General features: G+C 40.6%; 1 protein-coding gene across 1 annotated transcript; it reads right to left on the bottom strand.

Moving 5' to 3' along the window:
* Positions 1-10,850: 10,850 nt before the first annotated feature.
* LOC138367989 (basic proline-rich protein-like) lies at positions 10,851-11,234 on the bottom strand. The gene has a single exon (XM_069330279.1). It carries the CDS (start codon positions 11,232-11,234, stop codon positions 10,851-10,853), a length of 384 nt encoding a protein of 127 aa, XP_069186380.1.
* Between the last annotated feature and the right edge of the window lie 341 nt (positions 11,235-11,575).

The following is an 11,575-nucleotide window of genomic DNA, read 5'->3' as shown; positions in this document are numbered from 1 at the left end:
AAGGTGGTGATGCAATGATGCACACTCCTTCCATGCATGAAGCCATATATCTGGGGGGATAGCATGGTTCTTATTCTATGGAGGAGACGGTTTAGGACCATTCTCTCGAATGTTTTGCAAATGCAGCTAGTAAGGGAAATTGGGCTGAAAGAATTCTCTTAATATAGCTTGGGAATTGGAATGATTATACTGTTGGTCCAAGAGTTAGGAAGCTCCCCAGTAACATAGTTCATATTATACAGCTCAAGCAGGGGATTCCCTGGTACTAAAGGAAGCAGACGCAATATGTCATAAGTGATACCATCTTCACCGGGGGATGTGGCTTTGCCTTTGTTTAGGGCCGCGAGTAATTCAAACTCAGTAAATGGCACGTTGCATTCATCTTCCTTGTGGAGCATGAAGTCAACGAGCCTTTCTCGATCTCCGTAACCAGCATGCAATCTGAACTGTATGTCTGGGGGAAGATTATTGAAGCTAGAGGTGGTTGCCCAAGCATCGACTAACTCGTTTGCTCTGTGTAGAGGGTGAGGGTGTGACACTTGGCCCGCGACCAGGCCTCTTTTATGTTACATTCCCCCAGGAAGCAGCCTGTAGCAGCAGTCTAACTCTCAGGTACCTATTTACTGCTAGGTAACAGGGGCATCAGGGTGAAAGAAATTCTGCCCATTTTTGTTTCTGCCTCCACCTGGGATCGAACCCGGAACCTCAAGACTACGACTCTGAAGCGCTGTCCACTCAGCTGTGAGGCCACAAGTCACCATCCTGCGAGTGGTAGTGTAAATGTTCACATAATATCTCAGCGGTTATTTATAGTGTTAATATTAATTTGGATAGATCAGTATTAATATTTAGTTAAGTATAAATTAATTATCAGTATTTATTTATTACTTCAGTGTAATTTAATTGATTTCATGATCCAATTGTTGCTTATTAACCTTGTGTTTAACTGATCATTAAATATCCTTAAAGATTACCTTAATTAGGTGTTGATTGATACACGTGATTAATGTATATTGTTTTATTATTCAATGTATATATATATATATATATATATATATATATATATATATATATATATATATATATATGTCGTACCTAGTAGCCAGAACTCACTTTTTAGCCTACAATGCAAGGCCCAATTTGCCTAATAAGCCAAGTTTTCATGAATTAATATATTTTCTCTAATTTTTTTCTTATGCAATGATAAAGCAACCTATTTCATTATGTAAGAGGTCAATTTTTTTTTATTGGAGTTAAAATTAACGTAGATATATGACCGAACCTAACCAACCCTACCTAACCTAACCTAACCTATCTTTATAGGTTAGGTTAGGTTAGGTAGCCGAAAAAGTTAGGTTAGGTTAGGTAGGTAGGTTAGGTAGTCGAAAAGCAATTAATTCATGAAAACTTGGCTTATTAGGCAAATCGGGCCTTGCATAGTAGGCTCAGAAGTGAGTTCTGGCTACTAGGTACGACATATATATATATGTCGTACCTAGTAGCCAGAATGCACTTCTCTGCCTACTATGCAAGGCCCGATTTGCCTAATAAGCCAAGTTTTCATGAATTAATTATTTTTCGACTACCTAACCTGACCTAACCTAACTTTTTCGAATACCTAACCTAACCTAACCTATAAAGATAGGTTAGGTAGGGTTGGTTAGGTTCGGTCATATATCTACGTTAATTTTAACTCCAATAAAAAAAAATTGACCTCATACATAATGAAATGGGTAGCTTTATCATTTCATAAGAAAAAAATTAGAGAAAATATATTAATTCAGGAAAACTTGGCTTATTAGGCAAATCGGGCCTTGCATAGTAGGCCAAAAAGTGCGTTCTGGCTACTAGGTACGACATATATATATATATATATATATATATATATATATATATATATATATATATATATATATATATATATATAAGTGAATGCCAAAGTTGAATCAAAATACATGGGTAAAAATACATGGGTAAGGGGAAGCTTAAGAAGCCCGAGGGTGCCGCCTCCACCACATTACACAGCGGCCAGTAACATCATAACACACGTGTCCACAGTGACAGCCAGGCCAGGGCGAGGGGCCCGTGGTGATAGTGTTGCTGCTGTAGAACAAAATATCCAGATAGTGTTGGCTGTGGTGAACCCGTCAGCGGGAGGTGGAGCACCTCATGTTATGATGCAACCCGTTCTCGCAAATTCGTAAAGTCAATATTGACTTATTAACTACGTGCATAGGTGATATACTAAACATAATAGATACCCCTAAAAAGATTCATAGAAAACACCGACCTTACCTAACCTTGTTAGTATCTTAAGATAAGCATCTTATTGCTTCGTAATTACAATTATTACTTAACCTATACCTATTATAGGTTAGGTAATAATTGTAATTACGAAGCAATAAGATGCTTATCTTAAGATACTAACAAGGTTAGGTAAGGTCGGGGTTTTCTATGAATCTTTTTAAGGGTATCTATTATGTTAAGTATGTCACCTATGCACATATTTAATAAGTCAATATTGACTTATTAAATTTGCGAAAACGGGTTGTATGATGGGGGTATGGTCGCTTACGACACGAGACGATCAGACGAAGCTCGTTTTCTGTTTGTTAAAACCATATATATATATATATATTATTAGGTTAGGGTATATTAGCATAGTTTAGGCTGTGTTAGGCTTGATTGGGGGTTAAGTTTGGTTGGTTTTATAATCCGTTGTGGAACCGACATGTATATACGATGTCACTTGTGTTCTAGAGATCACTAATCACCGTCCCATCATAGAAAACGATACCACAGCTCTCTGTTGAGGACACACTTTACTACTCACTCTGTTGTCCCAAAAATGTTTGGATATTTAGTATCTTTATATTTTATTTAGATATTTAGATATTTCCCCACTATTCTGACATGTACTCATTTGTGAGTGTTAGCAGTTCCGCTGAGCCTGAAGTAAGCCTCGTCAGGTGGACACTTATGTAAATGAGTTGTTCCATCGAGTCCAACAACAAGTATTTTCAAAACATTACCATCTAACACCTTCGGTATAAACGAGTTCCACGTAAGAGTTTGGACTATATTTATTCTTGATCAAATTGTGTAGATACATAATATTAAGTAAACAGAGGTAAGTAAGAACCTTGAGATAACACGTCTCAACATGTGCATCAGACGAGGCAGAGAACACACACACACACACACACACACACACACACACACACACACACGCACACACACCAATAACACAGTTAGGGTTGATCTAATATGATTTTTTGTATAATACACGATTGTATCAAATTTGACGGACCCGATCTGTATGGACATGTAAACCGGCAGCTAGGTAAACTGTATTGCACAGCTGACCAAAGGTAACTTCATGCTACAGATATAAGTAGCATCCTGCACTTGCAAGTACAAAATACGCTTGCAAAAATTATGTACTATGAATTCCTCCTCCCCCCCCCCCCTCCAAAAAAAATAACTCGGCAGTCACAGATAAAGTTTTGTAAAGTTGGGCTTTACGTTCCTCAGCCTTATGGAGGGTTATTATAGCCACCAGAATTGAATACTTTTGTCCTGAACAATTCTTAGTATATATATGTATATATATATATATATATATATATATATATATATATATATATATATATATATATATATATATATATATATATATATATATATATATATATATATATATATGTATATGTCGTACCTAGTAGCCAGAACGCACTTCTCAGCCTACTATGCAAGGCCCGATTTGCCTAATAAGCCAATTTTTCATGAATTAATTGTTTTTCGACTACCTAACCTACCTAACCTAACCTAACCTAACTTTTTCGGCTACCTAACCAAACCTAACCTATAAAGATAGGTTAGGTTAGGTTAGGTAGGGTTGGTTAGGTTCGGTCATATATCTACGTTAATTTTAACTCCAATAAAAAAAAATTGACCTCATACATAATGAAATGGGTAGCTTTATCATTTCGTAAGAAAAAAATTAGAAAAAATATATTAATTCAGGAAAACTTGGCTTATTAGGCAAATCGGGCCTTGAATAGTAGGCCAAAAAGTGAGTTCTGGCTACTAGATACGACATATATATATATATATATATATATATATATATATATATATATATATATATATATATATATATATATATATATATATATATATACACCCTGCAGCCGTGGAGGGAAGGTAAACAGGTCGTGTGGGACTACACGTGTGCATCCACATTGGCTGATACCTATCTACCTTACAGCGCAGCTGAAGGAGGCGGGGCGGCCACCTTCAGGGAGACCCAGAAAACTAACAAGTACAGGGACCTAGAACGTTGTTACAGGTTCGTGCCAATAGGCTCTGAGACTCTGGGCGCCTGGGGTAAATGTGCACTTAAGTTCCTGAAGGAGCTGGGCGAGGAACTCATTGGGACGACTAGAGACCCAAGAGCGGCCAGTTTTATGTTCCAGCGCCTCAGTGTCGCTGTTCAGAGGGGAAATGCGTGCTGTATCTTGGGTACGCACCCGACCCCCGAGGAACTGGACGAGGTCTTCGAACACTGATTGTTATATTGTTATATTGTTATATAAGTGTGTGTTTTCTGTAAACTGTAGCATTGCAATAAAATAAAAAAAAAAAAAATAATAGGGGTGGTAGGAGAGGAAAATATTAAAGTATTCAGTGAGAATCCACAAGGTCTTCTCTGAACACTATTTATTTTCTTCTTCGAGGATGTGGGTCCCTTTAATTAAACCAGTGGTGGTACCCCTATATATATATATATATATATATATATATACATATATATATATATATATATATATATATATATATATATATATATATATATATATATATATATATATATATATATATATATATACACACACACACACACACGCATTGAGAAGCTGGATGAGTGTGTGGGAATATAAGCCTTGAGCCGTGTTGTAATAATGGCGTGGTGTTAGGCTTAAGACCTGTCAACCTAGGCATGGTCAGTTACTGCTGACTGTCCCACAAATAACACCATGATTGCTAGTAAACTGGCATTAAGGGGTCATGGGCTTGATAAACTGATAATAATGAAAACTAGTTCGATTTGAATCAAACTTTTTGGACAAGTTGTATATGACAAAGGTTTCATCTGGTCCACGTCTCAGCTTCGTAGCATAAATTGGAAAGGGAGAAAAAAATACTAAATTATGTGTTATGTGTCAAAAATTTTCCAAAATTGTCAAAAATTAACATGAAACACAAGTGTCAACTGTAATCATGTCTATGTCTCTCAGCTATGACCATAACATATAATAAACATGAAACACAAGTGTCAACTGTAAGCATGTCTATGTCTCTCAGCTATAACCATAACATATAATAAACATGAAACACAAGTGTCAACTGTAATCATGTCTATGTCTCTCAGCTATGACCATAACATATAATAAACATGAAACACAAGTGTCAACTGTAATCATGTCTATGTCTCTCAGCTATGACCATAACATATAATAAACATGAAACACAAGTGTCAACTGTAATCATGTCTATGTCTCTCAGCTATAACCATAACATATAATAAACATGAAACACAAGTGTCAACTGTAATCATGTCTATGTCTCTCAGCTATGACCATAACATATAATAAACATGAAACACAAGTGTCAACTGTAATCATGTCTATGTCTCTCAGCTATGACCATAACATATAATAAACATGAAATACAAGTGTCAACTGTCATCATGTCTATGTCTCTCAGCTATAACCATAACATATAATAAACATGAAATACAAGTGTCAACTGTCATCATGTCTATGTCTCTCAGCTATAACCATAACATATAATAAACATGAAATACAAGTGTCAACTGTCATCATGTCTATGTCTCTCAGCTATAACCATAACATATAATAAACATGAAATACAAGTGTCAACTGTCATCATGTCTATGTCTCTCAGCTATAACCATAACATATAATAAACATGAAATACAAGTGTCAACTGTCATCATGTCTATGTCTCTCAGCTATAACCATAACATATAATAAACATGAAATACAAGTGTCAACTGTCATCATGTCTATGTCTCTCAGCTATAACCATAACATATAATAAACATGAAATACAAGTGTCAACTGTCATCATGTCTATGTCTCTCAGCTATGACCATAACATATAATAAACATGAAACACAAGTGTCAACTGTCATCATGTCTATGTCTCTCAGCTATAACCATAACATATAATAAACATGAAACACAAGTGTCAACTGTCATCATGTCTATGTCTCTCAGCTATAACCATAACATATAATAAACATGAAATACAAGTGTCAACTGTCATCATGTCTATGTCTCTCAGCTATAACCATAACATATAATAAACATGAAACACAAGTGTCAACTGTAATCATGTCTATGTCTCTCAGCTATGACCATAACATATAATAAACATGAAACACAAGTGTCAACTGTCATCATGTCTATGTCTCTCAGCTATGACCATAACATATAATAAACATGAAACACAAGTGTCAACTGTCATCATGTCTATGTCTCTCAGCTATAACCATAACATATAATAAACATGAAATACAAGTGTCAACTGTCATCATGTCTATGTCTCTCAGCTATAACCATAACATATAATAAACATGAAATACAAGTGTCAACTGTCATCATGTCTATGTCTCTCAGCTATGACCATAACATATAATAAACATGAAACACAAGTGTCAACTGTCATCATGTCTATGTCTCTCAGCTATAACCATAACATATAATAAACATGAAACACAAGTGTCAACTGTCATCATGTCTATGTCTCTCAGCTATAACCATAACATATAATAAACATGAAATACAAGTGTCAACTGTCATCATGTCTATGTCTCTCAGCTATAACCATAACATATAATAAACATGAAACACAAGTGTCAACTGTAATCATGTCTATGTCTCTCAGCTATGACCATAACATATAATAAACATGAAACACAAGTGTCAACTGTCATCATGTCTATGTCTCTCAGCTATGACCATAACATATAATAAACATGAAACACAAGTGTCAACTGTCATCATGTCTATGTCTCTCAGCTATGACCATAACATATAATAAACATGAAACACAAGTGTCAACTGTAATCATGTCTATGTCTCTCAGCTATGACCATAACATATAATAAACATGAAACACAAGTGTCAACTGTAATCATGTCTATGTCTCTCAGCTATGACCATAACATATAATAAACATGAAACACAAGTGTCAACTGTAATCATGTCTATGTCTCTCAGCTATGACCATAACATATAATTAACATGAAACACAAGTGTCAACTGTCATCATGTCTATGTCTCTCAGCTATGACCATAACATATAATAAACATGAAACACAAGTGTCAACTGTCATCATGTCTATGTCTCTCAGCTATAACCATAACATATAATAAACATGAAACACAAGTGTCAACTGTCATCATGTCTATGTCTCTCAGCTATAACCATAACATATAATAAACATGAAACACAAGTGTCAACTGTAATCATGTCTATGTCTCTCAGCTATGACCATAACATATAATTAACATGAAACACAAGTGTCAACTGTCATCATGTCTATGTCTCTCAGCTATGACCATAACATATAATAAACATGAAACACAAGTGTCAACTGTCATCATGTCTATGTCTCTCAGCTATAACCATAACATATAATAAACATGAAATACAAGTGTCAACTGTCATCATGTCTATGTCTCTCAGCTATAACCATAACATATAATAAACATGAAACACAAGTGTCAACTGTCATCATGTCTATGTCTCTCAGCTATGACCATAACATATAATAAACATGAAATACAAGTGTCAACTGTCATCATGTCTATGTCTCTCAGCTATCACCATAACATATAATAAACATGAAACACAAGTGTCAACTGTAATCATGTCTATGTCTCTCAGCTATAACCATAACATATAATAAAAAATGTAATAATTAGTTTTATCCAAAAAAATTCTGTTTTAAAGAAAATAGTTTTTCTGTTTTTTCTTTTTTTTTCCTTATTTGTTTATCGGCCGATTTGCATGAAACTTACACACGTGACTGCACGTAAGCCTATCTGCAAGGGTGCCAGTTTTGGAGGAAATTGGTTAATGTCAACCTCAGTCACAGATGGCAGCACCTTAGACTTTATTTTTTACTTATTTATTTTCAAGTAACATAAATGTTATTTCGACTCTTTCATATTTTATTCAATTTACATGAAACTTACACCTTATATGTAGAGTTTGTCTCTAAAATTTGCTGTGGTACTGTTTTCCTAAGTACATTTATTGATTTTATTAATATTTATCAACATCATTTTGTTGCATAATTTTTATGCAAATTTTGAAAACTTGTATTATTGCACTAAATACATTTCGGATAGAAAGATAACGGTAAAACCTTTATTATATGCTAATGTGACAGCTGAGTGTCACAGAAAGGATTTCAGTTGACACTTGTTCTGCCTCGTAGAAAAATCGTCTTAAATATGTATTTTTCTCTCCCTTTCTGTTAAGGCGGCGATGCTGAAACTTGGACCAGTGGCAACAACTTGTACATATAACACGTCAATAAATATTGAGTGTACTAGAACAACTTGTAATATTCAAACCCCGTGACCCTTATTGTTTGTGTCAAGTGATAAGTTATTATTGGACTCGCAACTTGCTTTTCCGGTAGCGTGTGGCACCCTGTGACACCCTGTGACACCCTGTGACACCCTGTAGATCCCTGTGACACACTGTGACACCCTGTGACACCCTGTGACACCCTGTAGATCCCTGTGACACCCCTGTGACACCCTGTAGATCCCTGTGACACCCTGTAGATCCCTGTGACACCCTGTAGATCCCTGTGACACCCTGTAGATCCCTGTGACACCCCTGTGACACCCTGTAGATCCCTGTGACACCCTGAAGATCCCTGTGACACCCTGTAGATCCCTGTGACACCCTGTAGATCCCTGTGACACCCTGTGACACCGTGTAGATCCCTGTGACATCCTGTAGATCCCTGTGACACCCTGTGACACCCTGTAGATCCCTGTGACACCCTGTAGATCCCTGTGACACCCTGTAGATCCCTGTGACACCCTGTGACACCCTGTAGATCCCTGTGACACCCTGTAGATCCCTGTGACACCCTGTGACACCCTGTGACACCTGGTGGCACTCGTGACTAAACGGGCTGAAACAGTTCTTATATAAAGGTTTACATAACCTGTGTCCGGTGGTAGAGGAGCCGTACAGTAGTTGTGTAACTCCTTGGCACCTATTTACTGTTTGGTGAACAGAAAAATCAGATGAAATGAAACCTGCCTAGGCCTCTCTGTCTCGGCCAGAGACGGAACCCGGGCTCCCCGGTTGTGAGCCCAGTTACTGCACTACACTCGTCACCACACGCCCGTAGAGCCGCCCTCTAGGGTCATCAGCTCACGCCCGTAGAGCCGCCCTCTAGGGTCATCACCTCACGCCCGAAGAGCCGCCCTCTAGGCTCATCACCTCACGCCCGTAGAGCCGCCCTCTAGGGTCATCACCTCACGCCCGTAGAGCCGCCCTCTAGGGTCATCAGCTCACGCCCGTAGAGCCGCCCTCTAGGGTCATCAGCTCACGCCCGTAGAGCCGCCCTCTAGGGTCATCAGCTCACGCCCGTAGAGCCGCCCTCTAGGGTCATCAGCTCACGCCCGTAGAGCCGCCCTCTAGGGTCACCAGCTCAGGTAACGTTAAGACACTGAGGGCGGGTCACCTCACGCCCGTAGAGCCGCCCTCTAGGGTCACCAGCTCAGGTAACGTTAAGACACTGAGGGCGGGTCACCTCACGCCCGTAGAGCCGCCCTCTAGGGTCACCAGCTCAGGTAACGTTAAGACACTGAGGGCGGGTCACCTCACACTGTACTGGGATAACATGGTAACGTTAAGAGAGTGAGGGCGGGTCACCTCACACTGTACTGGGATAACATGGTAACGTTAAGACACTGAGGGCGGGTCACCTCACACTGTACTGGGATAACATGGTAACGTTAAGAGAGTGAGGGCGGGTCACCTCACACTGTACTGGGATAACATGGTAACGTTAAGACACTGAGGGCGGGTCACCTCACACTGTACTGGGATAACATGGTAACGTTAAGACACTGAGGGCGGGTCACCTCACACTGTACTGGGATAACATGGTAACGTTAAGACACTGAGGGCGGGTCACCTCACACTGTACTGGGATAACATGGGTCACGAGACAATACATAAACTGCTTCATACTCAAAATCAAAATAGAAAAACTTTATTCATAAATGTTTGTATATTTATTAATGAGTTGTTGTATATAATTCACTGTGTCGGGGGGACAGGAAGCCTGAGTGTATTTACACAAGTTAGGCCTATTTCGTGGTCCCCCCCCCCCCGGTCGAATTAACTAACCCCGCCCAGCAGGCAACCCCACAACAAGGGGACTTGTTGTGGGGTTGCCTGAGTACCTACTTGCTGCTAGGTGAACAGTGGCATTAGGTGATAGGAAATGTGCCCAACCATTTCTGTTCCGCCCAGGATTCGAATCCAGAATTCTCGACATAAAACTGTGTAGTTTACCTTTACGATCGTTCACCAATTAGGGGTTGACACCTGTGGTCGTCCAGCAGCAGGAGGTTCAGCGACCTCTGAACACAGGCAAGGAACTTTATGAACATAAAAGGCTGCATAAACCCCAGCAACAATTATTGAAAAGTTTGTTTTGTTTCGGACAATAAACAAAATTAGTGACTTACACTTGGACTCGTGGTTCACCTTGACGACTAGCGGACGTCTGGACGCCTCCTCCGCCTGGGGGCCTCCTCCGCCTGGGGGCCGCCTCCGCCTGGGGGCCTCCTCCGCCTGGGGGCCGCCTCCGCCTGGGGGCCTCCTCCGCCTGGGGGCCGCCTCCGCCTGGGGGCCGCCTCCGCCTGGGGGCCGCCTCCGCCTGGGGGCCGCCTCCGCCTGGGGGCCGCCTCCGCCTGGGGGCCTCCTCCGCCTGGGGGCCGCCTCCGCCTGGGGGCCTCCTCCGCCTGGGGGCCTCCTCCGCCTGGGGGCCGCCTCCGCCTGGGGGCCTCCTCCGCCTGGGGGCCGCCTCCGCCTGGGGGCCGCCTCCGCCTGGGGGCCTCCTCCGCCTGGGGGCCGCCTCCGCCTGGGGGCCGCCTCATCACCTCCTGTTTGCGCGTTTTGGCTTTGCTACTGCCGTTTGGCGTCGCCTATTTAACGGTGCGGTTGTACGACGCCTGGCGCACATATCGCCTCGGGTCACGGGATTGTTGATAGATTTTTTTTTTACGTGTTCTGGCTGGTTCTCCCGGCGGGGTGACGGTGTTCAGGGGCCGGCTTGGCCGAGAGGTGCCGGGTCTTGGTGGGCTCCTGGTGTGCCCTCAGCCGTGGTGGGCGGCCGGCTTCTGCTCTGCCGGGGGACTCTGGATGACTTTTGCGTTTTAGTTGGGGGCCGAGTTTTGTTTTTGCTACCTGGTGTTCTGAGTGTGGGGCGGGGCCGGTG

This window comes from Procambarus clarkii, chromosome 24 (genome assembly GCF_040958095.1).
Source record: "Procambarus clarkii isolate CNS0578487 chromosome 24, FALCON_Pclarkii_2.0, whole genome shotgun sequence".
In the NCBI taxonomy this organism is placed as follows: Eukaryota; Metazoa; Arthropoda; class Malacostraca; order Decapoda; family Cambaridae; genus Procambarus; species Procambarus clarkii.
Note: the sequence above shows the minus strand (reverse complement) of the source record. Positions and strands in the feature narration are given on the sequence as shown.